General features: G+C 43.8%; 1 protein-coding gene across 1 annotated transcript in view; it reads left to right on the forward strand.

The window, feature by feature from the left end:
* The window catches only part of Ptprn2 (protein tyrosine phosphatase, receptor type N2), a 715,776-nt gene that overhangs the window by 240,105 nt on the left and 453,052 nt on the right, over positions 1-22,619 (forward strand). Inside the window, exon 4 of the mRNA XM_005343678.3 lies at positions 13,640-13,742. Within this exon, the coding sequence (XP_005343735.1) occupies positions 13,640-13,742 (103 nt within the window). The remainder of the gene's footprint in view (positions 1-13,639; positions 13,743-22,619) is intronic.

Below are 22,619 nucleotides of genomic sequence, written 5' to 3' on the forward strand. Positions count from 1 at the left end.
ATGGATGGAAATAGAAAACACTATCCTGAGTGAGGTAAGCCAGACCCAAAAAGAGGAACATGGGATGTACTCACTCATATTTGATTTCTAGCCATGTTTAAAGTCTTACTGCAACTTGATATGCCATGTTTTGCTGATACTCATAGAAGACCTGCCCTTTCCTAAACAGAAATGGATGGGGAGTTAGTCCAGAAGGGGTGAGTGGGGGAGAGACTGGGAGTAGTGGAGGGAGAGGAAACTGCAAAGGTGGCCTAAAACAAACAAACAACAAACATCCCAGCAAATCAAAGGCCCCAGGAGAGAAGCACAGGACTGGGTGGATAGTTGGTGATTAAGAGCATTTGTACTTGAGGACCTGTGTTCAGTCTCCAGCACCACACAGTGGCTTACCACAACTGTAACTCCGGTTCTAGGGGATCTGACTCCCTCTGCTGGGTACACCATAGGTACCACATACACACTGTAGACACAACAATAAAGTAAACAGTTTTTAAAAGGCCTTTAAGAGAGAAGTGTGTGAATGGGGGTGCCCTGCTCAAACAAGGCTGCCTAGGGAAATGCTTTGCCAGGTTTAGTTACATAGGCACTCAGTGGCCACTGCAGCCACATTTCAAGGGGCCTGGATACTTCTCCAGCTTATAGCAGAACACGGTGCACTTCATGTGGTGCTGGTTTTGCAGGCATGATGAATACATGAGTGTTGGGGTCAGGAAGGCTTACTCTCAGATTTTCGAAGACTATGTAGGAGGCTCGGCAGTATGTATCTGGGTCAGTCTGCTTGTATGGAGCCTCAGTCAGGGTGGTGCATGAAACTGTGAGGGTGCCTTTCCCTCACAAACCCGGGTACAAACCCAGGACGTAGGAGATGGCATGAACGCGGATTGTTTACTAAGGAAAAGCTAGAACTGGCAAGTGGAAGCGATGGAGAGAGGCTCCGCAAGCTTAGGCAGCAAGGCTGCAGGAACAGGGCTGCCCAAGCATGTCAGGGCTCATCATGTGATGACGCCATTCCCTCTATACTCACACACACTACAGGATTTGGTGCTTGCCCAGCTACGTTTCCGTCCTGCACTGGCTCAGGGCTTGCTATTCTCCTGTCTCCTCTTCGGGATGGTCACTGTGTGTCACTGAAAGGTGGAAACATGTTCCTTTATCTTGACAAGGGTTCACAAGGGAAAGGCTGCCTTAAGTCTCAGTGGTGTTGGAATTATGGAGATGTTGAAGTTGTAGTCAATATAGTTTGCATTAAGAAATAGCAGAAACCTGGGCTGGAGACGGGGTAGAACCATATTGTCTGAAGCTGAAATGTATACAGAGGATTGTGGATTTTTAGACATTTCCATAATTTTTTGTTACATATCTCTCTGTGTGTATGTGTCTCTCTGTGTGTGTCTCTCTGTGTGTGTGTATACATGCACCTGCACTGTAGCATGCATGTGAATGTCAAAGTATATCTTGTGAGAATCATTTCTCTTCCTAGACCATGTGGATTCCTGGGATTTGTCTCAGAACACCAGACTTGATGCTAAACACTTCCCTCACTGTCTTAGTCAGTGTAGTGTTCCATTGCTGTAGAGAAACACTGTGACCACAAGAACTCTTATTAAAGAAAGCATTTAATTGAGGTTTGCCTACAGTTTCGTGGTCTAGTTCATTATTGCCATGGATAGGAGCGTGACACAGCACACAGGCAGAGATGGTGTTGGAGACATTGAGAAATCTACATCCAGAGAAGTTGAGAGTGCTACATCTGGATCTGCAGGCATCAGGAAGAGAGAGACACTGTGCCTGGCTTGGATCCTTTAAACCTCAAACCCTCAGGCAGTGACACACCTCCTCTAACAAGGCCATACCCACTTCACCTCTTAATCCTTCCAAATAGTGTCCGTCCCTGCTGACCAAACACTCAAATATACTAGCCTTCTGGTTGGGGCATTCTTATTCAGATCACCATGCCCACTGTGCAATCTTGCTAGCCCCAGGCTCATATTTTGAGCATTTGGTCTTTTAGTTGTTGGTGCCTTTATGAGGGCTGTATATCTTTTAGCATGTCGATCCTGGTTTGTGGAAGTGGAAGTAGGGGCCTAGGGGTATGCCTTTGGAGGTGTCTAGACCCTGGATCCAGCACCCATTCTATTTCTTGCTCCATCATGGTGTGAGGAGCCTCTGCTATGTGCTTCTGTTGTTGTGAACTACAATATGCCTCTATTGCTATCCTAGACATGAAACCATGAGACAAAATGAACTTTCCTTCCTTGACCTGACTCTTATCTGGCATTTTGGTCACAGACATGTGAAGGTAGCTACCACAGACATTCTATTATAGGATAAGTATCCTCATGGATTCTGCCATAGAACATGTGATCTAATGGCATCCACAGCTGTATGGCACTTGACCTGGGGGAAAAAGCTTCCCAGGACTGTGACAAGTACAGGGGTTATAGCCAAAGCAACCTCTCAGAAACCTTGGCAGCACTCCGCTGCTCTGTGGAATCGGGGTTATTGGTGATTCTGCCACCAGCTCCTCCTGAGAAACGGTGCAGTTGGTCTGTATGTCTGCCTGGGTTGTCCTCATGCATTTGGAGACCATCTGCCAAGGGTTGCTTTATCTAGCATCCTGAACACCAATGTGCAGCTCTTCCTCCAGAAGCAAGGTCAGCGTCTTCATTGCTTTGTAGAAATGTGCCTGCCTTAGGTTAGCAGAATTACATGGATGCCACAGAAGATACTGTGGTGTGTATGCCTGGGTCTTTGAGGAAGGATAAATTCTCACATGTGTCTTGTCGTATCTGTCAGCCTCATGCAAGGAGTTGTATTGCTCCTGACATCATACATTTGAAGTGGAGAGAATCCAGACACAGAAAGGTCTTAAGGTGGACTGGGAGAAAGAAAGGCCTGGAAGGAAAGATCATCTCTCTGAACTAGAATGTTTCTCAGAAACTCAGCAATTGTTGGGATCTCGGACAGATGGGGCAGGTGCAGAGCCGGTCCCTGGGACTGAGTGGGATGGTGTCTACTTCTCAGGCCTCCCCGCTGGCCACCAGAGACAGACACACTGAGTCGGGAGTCAATTGTATTAGGCAGAAACTTAGATAGGGTTGTGATAGGGGGTGGGGGTCTTGGGATGGGGTGAGGTGGATTGAGGAATAAGGGCCAATAATATTCTGCCACGTTAGCAGTGGCTGGGCAGAGGCGGTTTTAGGACAGGCTGTGTTGAGTAGCTCATATGCGGAAGTCATGGCCCAAAACAGGTCACCAAACTCGACTTAGGCTCAGGAACTTACACTGGGCCTCACGCCAGGGCCTCATGAAGCCCAACAAACAATCTGCCTTAACTTTTGCTTTGCTAACAAAATGGATGTGTCTAGACAGAATGCAGGACTAGAAATGTCAGTCATTATCTTAGGAGGAAAGGTGCTGCCTCTCTATTGCTGCTGTCCCCAGCTGTGTTGGTAGGCAGCAGTACTGAGGGCGAAGAGCATCAGCATGTCTGTCTTACGCCTGGGAAGGTTATAGTGTGCATCAGAGCTGAGTGCATTTTAGGATGGCTCTGTTCTTCTGTCCACTTGTTTTCTATCTCTTCCCCTGTGGGAACATTGAGCACCTTGTTACCAACCAGTTTTTATTTGCACACTGGTTCTTTAGGCTCCCCCTAGAGCAGAAGTGTAGGCAGACCAACAGCCTGGCAAGGAAATGGGCAAGATGCCCTCCAGAAAAGGTGGAGCCCTTCGGCAGTGGGTGAGGCCTCCTGGCAAGGGTGGTGGGGCCGAGGATCTTTAGTAGGTTCTTCCAGAGCAGTGTGCATGTCTTCCTGTGGGGTAGATGTGGAGTGACTTTGTTTATTTTGTACCCATATCCTACCAAGTCCTATAGTGTATTGCCCTGTGATGGGTCAGTAGAAAGGAAAGATCACCCAGAGAAAGCAGGACCTCAGGCTCCTGGGCGCCTACTCAGCTCTCCATGGTTTTACCTGAATATCTCTAGGTTTCAGATTTTATAAATGTGATCAGCCTAGATGGAGCCTAGATAAAACACTTGCATATTTATTTTATTTCCCCTGGGGTTAGCAATCCAAAAGTATTTTAAAAAGTGGTTGCAAATCTAGCTTGGTTGCAAATCTCCTCTACCCCACTGGCTCTAGCTCCTGGCTTCATGACAAGGGTTTGAGGAACATTGGACCAAATCTAGCTATCCCAGGAGTGCAGGACAACCAGCTGTAACCCTAAACATAATGGTATATTCCCTCTCACCTGTCCCCTGCTGCAGAAGCCCTGTTGCCCCAGGGTTGCTTGTGTTCTAGGTGATTTGGATTTGGGTTAAGTGGTGGAGATGGCAGTTTTGCCCCCGTTTTGCTGACTGCATTGCTGTAAGGACTTGTGTAGTATCTTATTGTTCAGACCAATTTAATGGTCTTTGTCTCTTTCTCAGTCCTAACACTTCCTGCTTGTCACAAAGAATCCATCTTGTTCTAGCAGCTCTGAGAAGCAGGCACTTGAGGCATGCAGGTGGGGCCTCCTGTCAAGTTTGTGAAGCTTTGCAGAAACACATCTCTTGTTTGCTGTGGTGACCAGGGAAGAGCGAGCAGAGAGGGTCCCAGCCTCCAGCTCTGGAGTCCCCATGGAGCACACACCATCCAATAGCCCACAAATAATTTAATAGCAATGTGTTCGGGTTGGACTGCAATGAATGCAGACCTGATGTTTTTCACTGAGCTGTCTAAATAGTGACACCACTCTCTACCCAGAGGCATAGAGATGAGTTTTCCCCTCCAAGTAATTGGCACCTAGAGGTTTGGCAGGCAGCATGGCATGTACTGTCCCTGCTCTGATTCTCTGCAGCAGAGAGAAGAGACCCAGAAACCTGTCAGACACATGGCTCTCAGTGAGCACAAATCCCACTTGTGGCCAGCCCTAGGGATAAGTGCTAGTTACCATGGTAACCCAGAGCCTCACTCAGGGAGACCACAGGAGGATCTTGGCTTTGGGCCTCTCATTTCCAGAGAGGTGAGGGTGTAATACGGGAGGAGGCTGGAGGATGGCTGTGACTTGTCTTGTCCTGGCCATAGCATGCTCTCATGGCATGCATGTGTTTGTCAACTCTCCTGGGAGTCATCAAGTGCACGTGGTCCTGGCCCCAGCAGAGATTTCAAACAGAGAAATGGGTATTTCTGCCTTGTCTCTGGTTCCAAGTTTTTCAGTTTACAAACTTGCTTTGCTTACTGAATGTTGGGCTCTGTGGTATGAATTGTCTGCCCTCCATGGACAACATGCTGATGTGAGGGGGAGTGTCCTTCAGAAAGAAAGTCGTCCTTGGATCAGTTTGCCACTGGGACCCAGGGCTCCTGTCTCAGGATCCCAGGAGAACATTTGGGTTCGTCATGATCTCCATGGGCTGTTATGGCTTTTCTCTCAAGGATGAGCATGGCACTTCCATTGTTCCATGTAGTCTGTGGATACGTGAAGTGCTACACAGCCCGTACCTGCCTTCACAGTCATCGCCTCCTGGGTTCCATTTCATATTCTCCCACTCTCTGTGACACTCATAGCTAAGTTAAAAATGTGCCATTTACTGCCAATGATTTTTCATTTTTTCTTTTAGAAAACTTTCACATACTAATTTTAAGAACAAGTGATTTATTGGTTCTGCTCTAGCAGATGGTAGAGCTGTTGCAAACGTTTTCCATGACAGCACAGTTAGAAAACCAAGCTGATAACTGCTTGAAATGGGAGCGCTCAACATTGGGTGTGTCCATCTGAGGGAGTTCTGGGAGGGGGAATTAGGAGACTCTGGATTGAAGTTCTGCATAGGAAGCTTACACCTTATTAAATTATTGATTTCTTCTAAAGCCTGTGTTCTCTTTGTGCTGGTATATGCACATGCTTGTTCATTTGTGCACTTGTGGTGTGTGCAAACATGGGCTAATCTCTCTGCGGGTGTATTCACATGCATGTTCATTTGTGCACTTGTAATGTGCAAACATGGGCTACTCTCTGTGCTGGTGTATGCACATGCATGTTCATTTGTGCACTTGTAATGTGTGCAAACATGGGCTACTCTCTGTGCTGGTGTATGCACATGCATGTTCATTTGTGCACTTGTGTGCAAGCATAGGTACCTGTGATGTGGAATATTTGCATGTCCATGTTTTCTTGTTTGTTCATTTCAGAACTGTTTTAAAATTTTTAAGTTCATTGCAAACACTAAAAATTTTGGATTCTAGAAAAAGTCTCTCCCTGGCTGTAGAGAGATAAAGTAGCTCTCAGTTTAGCTCTTCCAGCAGCCCTTGCTGTCCCTGGGTAGCCGCAGGCATGCCACTGCTGCCTCTGCCCTGCAGGCTCTCCTCAGGAGTCTGGCAGCTGTCTTGAAGGAATGTCAGGAGAAAGTGGGCATGTTGTACGGCAGAGCCAGGATCAGGGTCTCTGCCGGTAAGAGCAGTACTTGTGCCTCTTAGTGTGAAGTTGAGGGGCTAGCTCCTCATGCTGCCACTGCTCTCCTGGAATTTAAGTGGGACCATTGTTTGTTTCAAAGTCTGCTAAGGTCTGACTTGTCTTCTTCTATCTTAGGAATCCCCAATTCTGTGTCCCCAGAAGCAGAATGCTGTTATCTTCTTAAGTATGACTTTGCCACTACATTGGCTGTCTTGGTTGTGGTGACATCAGCACTCCCCTTTCCTCGCCCTTGAATGTGCAGTGTGGGGCTAGAAGCAGGGGACAGTGGTACCTTCTCCTCAGGCTGGGTCCAAGCTCTTCTCCTTGCTAGTGTAATATCTGAACATGCTGCCTCGCTTTCCTTTTCTGGAAAGAGAGGTCCTGGCAGGCCCCCTTCCTCATTGCTGTGAGGCGGTGTCTTCCTTTCCTCCTGCTTTGTGACCCTTCCATAGAGAGCCCCACTGTGTGTGGAAAACCTCCTTACAAGTCCATCCCTCTCCCAAGCTGTTGACTCTGCTGCCAGCTGCCTGAATAGTGCCTCCCCTGCCATGCCTGGTAGTGCATGACCAGAACCTTTCTACTCAGGCTGATAAGGGGGAGACGTAGGAGGAGGATGTTCAGTCTGCACACTGACATGTTTGGAGTCACCTAGGGACTAAGAACTCTTGCTCTGGGTACTTGAGAACCCTACCACTCACTGCTACCTGCCTCTCCTAGCCCATAATTCTTGCTTCTAAGAAATGTTTCCCTGTTTCTCAAGAATTCACTTTTGGACTATTGTCACTAAATTTGATGTACTTTATCCCATGTCAGGACTCACTAGCACACAGGAGGTAGCCTTCGTTATTAACTCAATTGGTATTGAATTACCAATGCAATCATACTATTTTGGTTTGTGAGAGCCTCTTGGGTCAAACTTCCCCAAAGTTCAAAGGCAAAAAGTGTATTCTTTAGAATGTAGGTTGCCCCACTTTGAAAAGTTCTGTGGCTGAGTACAATCACATTGTGTGGAATGAGTATTTGTTTTTTAATTTTATTTATTTTACTTCCCAACTGTAATTTCCCTTCCCTCCTTCCCTGCCAGTTTCTCTGCCACCTTCTTTCTGTTCCCCAATCTGCTCCTCCTCCATTTATATTTAGAAGAGGGCAGGCCTCCCATGGATATCAACAAAACATGGCCCATCAAGTTGCAGTAAAACTAAGCATTTCCCTCTTACCAATGGACAGATCACCCAGACAAAAACTAAACAAAGAAGTATGGAGATAACAGACATTATGACCTAAATGGATCTAAGAGATATCTACAGAATGTTCCACCCAAATGCAATAGAATGTACTTTCTTCTCAGCACCCCATGGAACATTCTCTGAAATGATTATTCTTGCTTACTCACTTTCTCAAACTGCCTCCATTGCACTTCAGATGTTCCTCAGTCTCTTCAAAGGACCCTTCTTCCTTGAGACAACATATTTGTCAGAATGGGAGGCCACCAAAACATTGTGTATTCGGTGGTAGAGACACTGATCTGTGGAGCAGGGATGAAGTCCAGAATGAACGTGTATCACTGACAAGAGAATGACCATGTCAAGAATGCCAATGCCTCAGACCCAAGGAAGTGGCAAGGCTTCCCATGGTACAAACGTGAATGTTTACAGAGTGTGGTGCAGAAAGTTTTCTCCCTCAGGAGGACTGCAGTATGATACTACTCTATAGGTGGACACTCCTCGTTTGTAACCCAGCCACCCAGACCTGAATAATCACACAGGAACTATATTAATTAAAACACTGCTTGGTCTATTAGCTTAGGCTTCTTATTAACTAACTCTTACACCTTAAATTAAGCCATTTCTACTATTCTGGGTATCACCACAAGACTGCAGCTTACTAGGTAAAGTTCTGTCCCCTTGTCTCCTTTGGCAACTACATGGCATCTCCTCCGCTCTCCCTATTATTCTATATATCTCTGTTCAGATTTCCTGCCTGGCTTAATTCTGTCCTACCATAGGCCCAAAGCAGATTCTTTATTAACCAATGGTAATAAAAACATATTCGCATCACACACAGGGGAACCCTTCATCACCTCCCCTTTTCTGTCTAAATGTAAAGGAATGTTTTAACTTTAACATAGTAAATTTTCATATGACAAAACAAGTATCACACAAAATTTACTCTATTTACATTTGACAGATTAAGGAAAATACTCTATCATCTATCCTATCTTCATGAGTCTAAAGTTTTATCTCTAATTTATTCTTTATCAAAACTAAGGAAAACTATACCTATAGGCCTTCAACTCTTTAAAGACTCCAGAAGGATATAGTATTACCTAAGTGAATAGGAAGTGTATTATGAGCAACTTCCAAAATTCTAAAATTGACAGAGACATCTTGCTGCCTGGATAGTCGCCCAAAGTTTTTCTATAACATTGGGGCATCCATCTTCAGCCTACAGGTCCATAGTTTCCAACAAACTTTTTCATGGAGCAGAAATTATGAAAGACTGCTTTGCCTCTATTGGCAGTTTGTCAGTCACTTTCTTCTGTATCTTGCAGAATGTCTGGAAGACTCTTTAATGAAGCAAGAATCCTAAAGGACTGTCTCACCTTTAGGCAACTTTTGCAGTCATTTTTCTGTGGGTCCTGCATGTCCAGTTTATATAGCATACCATCAAGCAGTCCCAGCAAGAGCAGTTTCTTGCCCAAATGTCTAACAAATTCCATAAGGAGATTCTTCAATGCCCATCATCTTCTTGTAGCAGATTGATGCTGCCAGAAGCAGATGTGTTTCATTGTCCTGAAAAGTCCTAAGTTCTTAAGTTTTTTAAATGCTATATTCTGTTAGTCTTTGAAAGGTTTGAAAAATACATATCCATCTGAAATATATCTCTGTACATCTAGAAAACCTAACTAACATGACTGTAAGCTTGACTTTTATTGATGACTATCTATAAACTTGCATTTCTTAATTATGCATTACATCTTTAAATGAGCCATACAAACACAATACCTTAATCAAGAGCAGAAATATATATATATATACAAAATTAAATTGACCTTAAATTTTTATCAACAAACCTAGAAGCATACTCCTACACCAGAAAGCAGTAGAGGGCCCTGAGATAGAGGCTTCTTCTTCCCAAAAGGTATTGCAAGAAAAAAGGCAAGAAGGCATAGGGGTGGGTATGTAAACAGGACCATTATGGGAAAGGGGAGAACCCAGTGGCCATATAAAATGCCTAAGCCAGTACCCAGTGGGGACTCCCAGCCTTAGGGCCTCTCCTATCCTGAAGGAATAAAGTACTCCTCACAACTTGGTCTTCAATCTTTCGTCGATATTAAGTTCCTTATTCCAATGACGGAATGAAATCTCCCTAGACAACTATCAGCACTCCTGTTACAACAGGTGTGTTTGTGGTTTTGCTATCAGTGTTTCTTGCTATTATTCATAAATAGGTTTCTAGTTTTGGAGGAACCTAGTGATTTCCAAGAGGAAGAACATGTCCTATGGAGATATGTACAGTTCATGCCTTTGCTTCTGTTTTTCACACCTCCCTCTTTCTTTATCTTGCTCTATAGCAAGAGCTACAGTACACAGCACCAATGTTAAACAAGACAGCCATTTCTGATCTTCTTCACCCAGGGTCCTGAGATGCCAGACACTCAAGGTCATTAAATATCAACCTGAGACAGTGGCTTTGAGTTCATTGTCTCATGCAATGAAGATTAAAGATGTTAACTCTTATGGGATAATGCAAAGTAGAAAAAAATCTTTATTAAGAAGAATTACAGAAAAGCGAGAAATTAAGGATAAGTGAGAGAAACTCCCAAGAAGGAAAGGGTTTCCAAGCATGGGGGAAATCTCTGGGATTCCTTTTTCTATGGGCTTTTATAAGTCATGGCAGATTCTGAACAAAGGCCAAGGAATTTTTGAGATTGGTTGGTTCTTTGTGCTCTCATGAGGCACAGAGGATCTACACCCTCTATGAGCATCCCTTTGGCATGAGGAGGAGATGACCATGCTCTGCTCAGGTACTCCCCAGTTAGAGGTCATGGAACTCCATTGTCTATCTCTGACTTGTGCTTTGTTAGCTGCTGATGGTGACTGCTGTTTGTTAGTGTTAGTCACTGGCTCATGTTTGTACCTCTGATCTGGCAGATGTCTAAAATCTCAGTAATTGGAATAAACCCTCTTTGTTCTCACAGCTGCCAAGAAGTAGTTACATTTGTTTAGTTAACTCCTTGCCAGTGGGATGGTCTGGGTTGTCTTTCCTAAACTAGGTGATGTCGTGTTAGAAGCCAACCTTACTTACAATTTAGTCTGTTACAATTAGTGGCTTCAGAAACCAGAATATAAGAAACATATGTCAGTGTCTTATATGTGTCCTTCAAGGACTTTGGGGGACAGGGAGCAGGTACCTTTCAATCCCTGGCCCAGAGTCCTGTTTTCCCTCCTATGGATCTAGTTGTATTATCTCACACTCAACCACAGCTCTTATTCCGCTTCCTTGGTATCCCAGACACTGCCATTTTAACCTTTAATCTTTCAGCCTCTGCTTTCTCTGTAACATATGTGAACAATCTGCAGTTCAACATGGACCTTTTCCCTTACCATGTACAGAGAGTGCCAACTCCTTCAGTAGCGCTACTGAGGAGTTCTTAAGTGGACACAGGGTCAAACTAGTATGCTCCTGTCTTTATAGGTTAGCACTGCCCTCAGAGAAGCTTTTCTTTATAGTGGGAAGAAGTTTATGCAGATGGTCAAAGTGCACAAAGTAAATAATTTTGGAGTATTTGGTCCTAAATGGGACATCTATCACACCCCTCCAAGGCTTAGAGAGCATTACAGAAGAGAAGAAAAGGCCCAGAAGTTGGGGATGAGTACTGCAAACAGTGTCTTCTGGACATGGCATGCCCATTGCTCTCCTCTTAATTGTTGCTGAATTTTACCTGCTGATATTGTCAATGACATGTCTGTCCTACATTCATGGTGGAGATTGGTCTATAGGTGTCTTTTATTGTATGATTTTCACCTGCCTTTGTTATCAGAATAATATTAGTTATGAAATGAGTTGGGGATTATTTCTTCTTATTATATTTTCTGGGAGAACTCATGAGTAACTCTTATTCTTTAAGCATTTTATAGAGTTTATAGTGACACCATTCAGGTCTACATTTTTATTTCGAGGGAATTGTAATTCTGAGTTTAAGTTTATTTAAACAATTATAGAGATATTCAAAAATTGATTTCAAAATGGATGAATTGTGGCCATTTATGTTTTTCACTTGTAGCAAATGTGCCCAGACAGTATTCTGCTTAGATATAAAATGCTGCTTGTGTGTGCTTATGTGTGTGTGCATGGATGTGTCTGTACATACATGTGTACATGTGTGTGTGTGTGTGTGCACATCAGAATCCAGACGACAACCTTTGTTGCTGCTTCTCAGGAGCAATCTATCCTTCTTTGTAAAAAGGGTCTCTTACTGGCCTGAAGCTTGCCAAGAATGCTAGACCTGCTAGTGAGACCCAGGAATCTGTCGTTTCTTCTTCCTCCGCTCTGGGATTCCAAGCATGTGCTATGTTCGCTTTTAAAATGTGAGTTCTGTAGATCAAACAGATCCTTGAGCATGCAAGTCAAGCATTTTACCAACTGAGTCATCTTCTGAGCCCCGAAGATGCCATTTTTAATGAAAAATTTTTCATGTGAAATTCCTTTATGCTCTCAATTATTTGTTGCCTGATAAATATTAATAGTAAGACTGTCCTTGGGGAACAGCATGTTTAAAGCATGCTTGTTTTCTAAACCTAAAATGCTAGCTGTTGGGCTAACATGGAAAATGTGCTTTCCAGTGAGAATGCTCCTGGGAATGGACCGAGAGGGGCTGGAAGCACACCTGCCAGAGGGCCTCCTTTCCTGTGGCCTGTCACCAAACACTTCAGGCTGTAGGGACTGGGCTGCACTCCCTGCAGTGAGTTATCTTCCACAGAGAGCTGCTCTGGAGGAGCTAGGGCTGAGGCCAGAGTCATCCTGGTATTTTTACCACGGGGGCTCCTGGGACTTAGTATGTACCAGCTATTTGATTCATTGCCATCTGTAAGCTTTAACAATTCACATTTGCATTTTAAAATGTTTAAATACGTTCATAAAAATCACTCCTGTCTATTTTTAAATTTTATTTAGAGTACGTGCTCTGGACTTTCTTATCATACTGGACACACATACACACACAGAAAGAGAAAGAGAGAAGTGTGCATGCATACACACAAATATGCACAATACACAAATGTCCACACATATCTACCCATGAAAACACATATAAATTCACATGCATGATCATACACATGTAAACACACACGCATACATATTCACATGTTGGAATATGTTCATACACAGAGCTGTCCTGATTTGAAGGCTTTGTGACTTGTTTTTGCACAATGCATAAAAATATACCTCTGTAATTACGTGATGTTAGTGATTAGATAATTACGGATAATTGCATGGGGTAGCTCTAAGTGTGAAAGCGTTACCGTAAGATCTAAAATGTACAAATTGCATAATAATTATTCTTGGGAGTTATTTGGCAATTCTGAGCATAATTATCATGTGATCCACAATGCATGTAATTAATGCACAATTGCATAGATTTTTGCCTTCATAACTGCTTCCCCTTGTTATAAAGCTCTTTGTCACAACATTTGAGTGTAAATATAATGTAATTGGCTCTGAGATTTAGTACATTAAGTCCGCAGTAATTGCTTCACAGGAATGTAACCCTACCCAGCAAATGCTGGGCTCTCATTCAGGATGGGTTACGGAGAACAGTTGGTCCAGTGTGGTAGTAGAACCAGGTCAGAATACACTGGGTGTGCTGAGCAGGGTGATATGATAGGTATGCTGGCAACTGCGTGCGCATTGTGGGTGGGACATCTTTGTTGAAGCTGAACCTACCTCGGTAGAAAAGGTCCATGTTCTGCATTGCACAAAAATCTCTTTTGTTTATGTTTTCTTTGTCTGCCAGCCACAGCTGGCACCCACTGCACCTATTTTTAAATCAATAGAGCAAAGCACAGATTGTCATTTGGGTCTCAAAGTTTAAGAAAGCTAGAGAATAACAAAATCCCACAAGGCCCTGTGATTTGCTGGAAGAACGGAGACCTGGAGGGCTTAGCCATGTTTGCAAATTCGTGCCTCAGTTTATACTCCTTTCTCCACAGGTTTCACCTGGCAAGATGAGTACACCCAGCATGTGATGGCCCAGGAGCTTGCAAACCTCCCCAAGGCATACCCATGGCACAGAGACGCTTCCAGCCCAGCCAGGTATGTGTAGGCATGACTTGGCTCTTCTTGCTCCCAGCCACAACCATATCTTTAAGTTTGGTTGTTTATAGCATAGCAATATATACCATCTTTTTGGTATAAAACAGATATCTGCAAGGGAATTCTCTGCACGGGAAAGACACACTAAAGTAACCTTGCAATGTGGAACACTGGACACAGGCATCAGTGGTCTTTCCTCTGCTTGTGTGTGAGACTCCCAAAGAACCCTGCGTCTTCAGAGCCTTACTCTAACAAAGTGAGGTCAGAACTCTGGTTTATTACGAGGAAATTGTGCTTATGACAATGCAATGAGCAGGATTAATCCAGAAAGTCCTGGTCTTGCTCTGCCACAGCACAGCAGCCCATATCAAGCAACATTTGCACTGGGCCATCCCATTTCCGGTCACTTCCAGCTGTAGTGCGATGTCCTAGCAGTTCCACTTCCTGTAGGCCATGAAATGGGAAACAGGGGTTTGAAACATTGCTCAAAGAGAAGTCACTGCAAGAACAAGCCTAGGTCAGCATGCAACATTTTGAGATAAAAACCAAAACAACTCCCCCCAAAAAAACCACCACCACCACCACCACAACAACAGTGGACATTTCCCAAAGGCTTAGTTTGCAAGGTTCATTGTTTCCCAAGCAACAGAATACTCTTAAACTACAGTTCCAGGTAGAATAAATCCTCATAACACAAAATCTGACTATCTGCCTTTATGACCTCTGTGCATTTAATAGATCAGGATCCCACATCATCTTGAAGGCCATTTCAAATCTAGTGGGACCAAGGAAGTAAAAACAGGCAAAAAGTGGGCAGCTGGGTAGTACATTAAGTCTGTGTGGAGTCTCTGTGTTACATATAGAGTGAGCTAATATTCTTGGGAATATTCTTTATAAAAAGACTGATATGTATGTATGTCTGAATGATATATGCATATATGTATATATATATGTGTGTGTATGCATAGGTTTTCCACCAAGTTTCATATTTAAGAACTTGTTATATATTTATGGAAATTAGCATAAATTACATAAAACAGTTTATTGTGCAGATAGTTATATTAATGTGTGTATATATATATATATATGTGTGTGTGTGTGTGTGTGTGTGTGTTTAATACATTACAAATATGTGTTGACATGCTAGGTGCCTGGACACCTGTCCTTAGTGCTTACTAAATCAGGAAGAAAATGCTGGTGTTTCTGATAGTGTATGGAAGACTATCCTGGAGAATGTGAGAGAAAGTAAAACTCCCCCAAAGTGTGTCCTGAGTCAGAAGAGTTCAGACCCTCCCTGCTACTTTTTAGGTTATACTTGGTAACCATGGTGACTGTCCAGAATATCCCAGTGCTCAGCACAACAGTGACTTGGTGGAACCTGAACTCACTGCTCTCCTGAGTTCATCCGTTCCTTATGAGCTGAAGGGAATGAGGCCAGCCATCCATCTCTAAGGACCAGAGTATCTGAGAGAAACTGGCTAGGTTTTCTCCATCCATCCTTTGAGCCCTGTCCTGCCAAGGAGAATTGGCTTCTTAGCTCCAAAGTCTTCCTGGTCCCTTGGCCCGTCGTCGCTTTGGTCTGATCCCTGGGATGTTGTTCATTGTAGATGCAGCAGAGGGAGACCAGACTTTTCTCAGCTCCATACCTAGGGCCAAACTCCACTGTGTTTATCACAAGGTCACAGCCCTTCCCTATACCCTCTATGAACTCCTCTCACGTTGTCTTTAACAGTCCAGTGAATTCCCGTTAGAGGATGCTATGGGCCTGTGGGACCCCATGGAGACACTACAGGTGCATACAGGCAGACATGATATTGGAGAAAGAGCTGAAAGTTCTACATCTAGATCCATAGGCAGCAGAAGGAGACTGTGACACTAGGCCTAGGCTGAGCATATAAGACCTCAAAGCCCTCCTCCACAGGGACACACTTCCTCCAGCAAGTCTATACCTCCTAATAATATAGTTCCTATGTGCCAAACATTCAAATCCATGAGTCTATTGGGGGCCATTCCTATTCAAACCACTACATTAATTCAATATAGTCCATATTTTTACATGCGATATGCCGTGTTTCTAATTACATATATAAATGCCAGGGGCATCACATGGGTTTAGGATGTCCTTGCTCATATTTCTCCAGTGAGATGTCCTCTGTCATGCTCCCTTGCCACGTTGCTGGCACTGGGCTTTATGAGCACTGCACTCTGGTGCTGGACTGTCAGGCTGCATCTCTGTCCAAATCCTGGCAGCTAGGACCGTCCCGAGACAGTCGGCTGAGCTGCAACCCTTGCCTTAGTTCTTGCCTCGCGCCTCGGGATGCTGCTGCTGCTCTTGCTTTGCTCCTGCTGCTTGAGGAATCTGTGGCCTCCTTCAGAATATGACCCTTGGACACTGGTTTGAAGTATAGGTTCCATAACCAACACCAAACAGCTTCTGAGAAGCATGAAGGAGCCCAGCAGGGTCTTCACAGTAGCGGCCCTCACACCTCTTTCCTCTGTACAATGTGTTTGTTTTCTTCAGCATTTTTAATAACTGTGTCTGATTTTAAATTCACCAATAGCCATCAACCTAGTTTTCCAAGCAGCAGACTTATCCCATTTTTAAAGGAGCCCATGTGTCCCCAACTCCTAGAGAGTAGTGATCAATTTTGCTTTTTCTTCTTCCCTTTCTGTCCCAAATTCTCCCTTCTTCCAATCCCCACCTGCACCAGTCACAAAAGTCATGGAATAAATGAGAGAAGGGAAGGGCGAGGGACCAGCAATGTGTCTGAAGTGCAAATGGGCGACAACAGTGACCCAAAGTCACAAAAGTCATGGGATAAATGAGAGAAGGGAAGGGTGAGGGACCAGCAATGTGTCTGAAGTGCAAATGGGTGACAACAGTGACCCAGTCCTGCCTCGCTTTCCTTCTCTCACGTGGCTCAGAGCTCTGCAGACACACAGCTGGCCATGAAATGGCTTTTGGAGTTCTTTCGCACATGGCATTCATCTCCAGAGAGACAGAGCAGCTTGCCTCACAGTGATTTGTTCAGAGTAGAGATGAGGCTGGACATTGTGGGGTATGCCTCTCATCCAGGTGCCTGGAGGCTGAGGTGGAAAGCCGGCCAACTCAAGGCTGCCTGAGCTACAGAATGACACCCTGTCTCCATTTTTAAGAAATGTGTGTGGGGCGGGGGAAGAGGTGCAGGGTAGCTTATTGATAAAATGCTAACCAGTATATACAAGCCCTGGATTCCATTTCCAGAGGAGAGGGAGAGAGGGTGGGGAAGACAAGAGAGGAGAACATTTGGTCTTTCTTTGGAGGCTGGTCAGTACTTGATCCAAAGCTGAGGGAGCAGCACTCCCAGCTGGTGGCTTGTCATTTGTCCTCCATACACAGGAATGCCTTACCTCAGGCAGAGGAGGCCAAGTGATGCACTGAATTGAACAGAGCCATGTGAGGATCCATACAAAGTATGTCAGATATCGGTGAGAAGAGTGGAGGCCGGCACACGCAGGATCTGTAAGGCCAAGAGCTAGAGTCTGCTGCAGTTCCTGAAATGGGAACCAGGACTAGGTGGCCTATGTATGTGAGTACCAACTCCAATGTTGGCTGGCCCAGAGCCTGTGTGTGAAAACCAAACGACATGAAATGACGGTCACTGAGCCCCTCTGGGCTCCACTTTAGCTTTTTTTCAGTGCCCAGATTGCATGGCCACTTCAGGCAGCGTGTGTGGAGGCTGAAAGCATCCAGGGGCACAGTAAGAAGAGCAGAGGCCTAGTGTGAGATACGCTCTACCTTGGTAGAAGCAGAGGATATTCCTTAAGCTGCTCACCGTCTTGAAGCCAAGTGACGCGGTACAGGTCTGTATGCTGACTGCTACAACATGGTACAGGGTGACAGTGGCCACTCGATCTTTGTGACCTGTTGCACAATCACAAGCTGGGTCTCATGCACAGAAGAGACACAGGACAGACAAATAGGGCATTTAAAGGCACCTTCTTGATCTGTCTGCACATTGATATCAATTGGTGAGAAAAACAAACAAAACACCAGAGGAGTAAATGGACCAGCTAAATTACAATCTGATATGAAAATGGAATTCTATCCATTAAGAAGTAGTCAGGAAAATTATCTTTGATTTGAGATACAGAGAACTCTGAACTACCCAATAAATTATGTGTTTGCCATGACTGGACCAGATATTGGCAACAAGTGGGGGCTAGTTTATTTTTGTTTTTAGACAGATCTAACACCGTAATTCAAACTGGCCCAGAGTTCAAGGTATTTCCTCATGTCCTGGCTTCTCAAGTGCTAGAATTACAGATATTCACCACCATTCCTGGTGACAGAATGGGTTTATCACCCGAGATAAACAGAGATGGGGAAGTTTTGATGAATCTCAGCTTTAGGAAACTTTTTTTTTTTTGACAAGCACACGTGAATCAAATCTGGCTGCCATTTGTACACACAGGGTATTCACAGATTAAGTCAGGGCCATGGCCTTTCTTTCCTTCATCTCTCTCTTGTGTTTAGAGCCCAGATTTCTCTGTCTAGGCCTCTCAAAGGACAGGGTGTGTTGCTGTGAACTGTGACCAGCCCTGTGCAGTGGTTCACCAAGATCTGTTCCTATCCGCTCTGGTGCCTGGGATCCATTCTGAGTGTTCCCTCCCTCACCATTCCCTGCCACTACTGTCCTCCATTAAGGTTGGCCATGTGAGAGATGACATGCTTTATTTAAATTTTTTAAGTGTTTGGCTGATGTCATTTAGCATGTCCCCCAGCTGGTTTTACCCACTCTGCTTCAAAGGAGGGGATTTCATTCTCCATGGCCAAATGATAGTCTAGGGTGTGTGCCCTACACTTAACTGATCTATCTACAATCAATGCTTATTCTCATCCCCTAATATGGTTATTGCTGCAGTCACCATCAACACTAGCACCTCTTTGACATGCTGGTTCCATGTCCTTTGGATGAATACCCGGAAGCAGGTGACCAGATCCCAAGGCAGTCCTACTTTCAGAATTCGTGGGACCTTCCACACTGTTCTCCATGACAATTACATGTTGTAAAAGGAGCGGTGGGCTGTGTCCCCGCCACCCAGCTAGTTTATACCTGAAATAACCACACCAAGTTGTATTAATTAAGTTACTGCCTGGCCCATTAGCTCTAGCCTCTTACTGGCTAATGCTCACATCTCGATTAACCTATTTCTAATAATCTGTGTAGCACCATAAAGTGGCCGCTTACCAGGAAGATTCTAACCTACGTCCATCTTGGACCAGAGCCTCATGGTATCTGCATGACTCTGCTTCTTTCTCCCAGCAGTCTGTTCTGTCTTCCCTGCCTACCTATGTTCTGACTTATCAGGTCAAGCAGTTTTATTATTTAACCAATGAAAGCAACAGATAGATAGAAGACCCTCCTACATCATTTCCCCTTTTTCTGTTTAAACAAAAAGGAAAACTTTAACATAGTAAAATTACATATAACAAAACAGTTATCAAGCAAGAATTATAGTTACAATATTTAAATCTATTTTATCTTTTATCATAACTAAGGAAAACTGTAACTAACCATTTTTCAACTCCATCAAAGACTCCAGAAGGATATAATATTACCTAAGTAAATAAGAAATAAGCAACTTCCAAAACTCTAGAAATGACAGAGACATCTCGCTGCCTGTATAGTCACCCAAAGTTCTTTTGTACCATTAAGGCTTCCATCTTCAGCCTACAGGCCCATAGTATCCAGCAGACATTTTCATGAAGCAGGAAAATTCAAAGACAGTTCAGTCACTATCTGCTGTGTCCTGCAGAATGTCTCACAGACTCTTTCATGAATCAGGAACTCCGAAAGACCATCTCAACTTTAGGCAAGTTCAGCAGTCCTCTCTCTGTGGGTTCTCTGTGTCCAGTTTATGCAGCAGTCCAGGAAAACACAGTTTATTACCCAAATGGCTAACCAACACCACAAGGAGCCTCTTTGATGCCCATCTTCCTCTTGAAGTAGATTGGTGCTACCAGGAGCAGACGTGTCTCATTGTCATTAAAAGCCCTAAATTATTAAAACATTAAATGCCATATTCTGTAGTCTTTGAAAGATATGAAGAATGCCTATCTGAAATATATGCACATCTAGAAAGTCTAACTAGCATTAGTTAGACAAATGACTAACTAATGCTAACAAATGACTATTATCGACGATTATCCATTAACAACCTATATTTCCTAATTAAACATTACATTTTTAAATGAACTACATAATCATAATACCTTAATCAAGATCAGAAATACATATACATATAATAAAATTGACCTTAAACTTATATGAACAAAGCAAAATTTATACCAATGTAAATTATTCATCTCTATATCATATCCCCCTTTAAATGTAAAAGAACCTTTATAAGCAATATTTGGGAATATGGACATAGTTATTTCTCTCCAAACTGCTTTGTGCTGTATGGGGGCGCTGTTATTTAGGTCTTTCATGTTATAACCTGTCTGCTAGGTTCATCTCAGTAGGCAGTTGAATGAAGTAATTTTCTGAAGGCGTTCATGGTGATCTTTCAGGAGGGTGTGGTCTATTATACCATATTGGGATAGAACCAATCCACAGGGTCTCACCCTCATTGAAAACAAAAGAAGACCCTTTCCAAAGCATCATATCCTTAGACCCAAATTTGGAAGTCATGATACCTTTAGAACATACATGTTGGATCAGCTTAGCAGATCACACAATGAAATGTCTCTCTGTATTTAGCTCCTTCACAGTCAAAAAATTCAAAGAAAATACAATACACAGAATCCAGGTTCTCTGTGAATTTTCCATTTTTACGTGGCTTATTTTTCTTTATTTCTTTTAATCTATAACTATCTGTACTCTGTCTCTTTAAAGACTTTACCCCCTTTTTAAAGGCATTAACTTTGTTCTCTATATTCTTTTTCTTCTCTCTCTCAAGCCTACATATGTCTAACACTAGGACCCATTTAGAGGTCTTTTATGTCTGAATCTGTCCTATTGCATTGGCTGTGATGTTTTTACTGTCTAGGAGCACTTCTTAAAATGGTAAGCAGTTCTTAAAACCTAAGTTGTGCCATGTAGAGGTAATACGGTACCGCCTATTTCCTGCTCAGTCTAAACCTTAACTGCACTGTTATTGTGATAATTACGACAGTTCCTGTCTGAAATCAGCACAGTTCAGCATGGCAGGAGTTCTCCTGCCTCAGATCCATTTGGTGCCCCTGAGCCATGCACAGTTCCAGGCACACAACAGTCCCCATTGCCATCAAGCCAGCAAGCCTTAGCACTTTACTCACAAAACCCCATCCAAATTCTCCCGCAAGAGACAGAGGTCATGGTAGGAGCATAGCCCAGAAAGCTGGTGTTTTAAAACTGTGCAGCTTTTTTTTTTAACTCTGAGAATGAGCTTTTTATCTCAATTACAGCCTAATCTGCCAGACAGAGCACTGTGCATCCTGGAAACATCTCTCTGTATGGTGGCAGAAATCCACCATGCTCTCCCACTTGCCTAAACCTGATCCCGCCTTCTGCCCAGGTGTAGGTAGGGAGCGTTGAGCCATTGGCATGGTCTCAGAGTACTTTCTTCTGGATCCCAAGCGGGAACAGAAACATTCAGTCCCATAAAAGCCATCGACATGCTGTAATAGCAGTAATTCGCACTGGCAGCACATCCCAGGAAGCTGCACTTTAAAACTGTGCAGCTTTTTTCCTGCTACGGCTGCTGAGTCAGGGAAATTTCTCTGTGGCACCCGGCCAGCAAACAGCAAAAAGCTGTGTTAAACCTCTCTTTGTGTATAGAATTCCTTTTTAAGCCCTCTTAGGTTTTACGTGGAGTTAGTTACCACGTTGGAGCGCCACTCTGTAAAAGGAGCAGCAGGCTAGCTAGCTTATACCCGAAATAACCACACCAAATTGTATTAATTAAATTACTGCCTGGCCCATTAGCTCTAGCCTCTTACTGGCTAATGCTCACAGCTCAATTAACCCATTTCTAATAGTATGTGCAGCAATACGAAGTGGTGGCTCACTGGGAAGATTCTAACCTATGTCCATCTTGGACCAGAGCTTCATGGCATCTGCTTGACTCTGCTTTCTTTCTCCCACAATTCTGTTCTGTCTTCTCTGCCTACCTATGTTCTGACCTATCAGGCCAAGCAGTTTTCTTTATTAATTAACCAATGAAAGCAACAGGTCCTCCTACATCAATTACACACGTTTGCCATCACCAGCAGTGTGCAATGTGAGAGCTCCCTTCCCACATCTTCAACGTCATTTGTTCCCGGATTTTGATGGCAGCATTCTAGTAGGTGAGATGGTTCTTGTTGTGGTTTTGATTTTCATTTTCTTGATGAAAATTTAAATATATGCAGGTATCACCCACCCATAACAGAAGTAACTCCCTTTCTTCTCCCTCCCTCTTCCTCATTTCCCACTCACTTTGTTTTGTAGCCTAGGCTGGCTTTGAACCTGCATCTACCTCTTTTAGACACCGCATTAGCAACCCTTGAGAAACCTGTCTTCTCACCTGGAGATACCAGCTGGTATCTGATTCTCAGTTAACTTTTATACAAGGAATTTATGTGTTATATCCACTTAAAGCTCAGTGCATCTCAGAAAGTGTGTCTAGGTCATAGCAGAAATCCAAGCATGGAATGGAGTGAGTGGTTCCTCGGCCCAGTGCAGATGTGGTACTGGAAAAATTCAGGTGGTTCTGTATCTTCCGCTGGCTTATGGCACCATCTCAGCAATGCCTCTCTAGACAGTGGTAAAAATAAAAGTAATTTTCTGCATCTGATTTTGTTCAAAATGCAGTGTTGAAGTTCTGTGAAGAAAGCACACACACACACACACACACACACACACACACACA

Source organism: Microtus ochrogaster, chromosome 1 (genome assembly GCF_000317375.1).
Source record: "Microtus ochrogaster isolate Prairie Vole_2 chromosome 1, MicOch1.0, whole genome shotgun sequence".
Lineage (NCBI taxonomy): Eukaryota > Metazoa > Chordata > Mammalia > Rodentia > Cricetidae > Microtus > Microtus ochrogaster.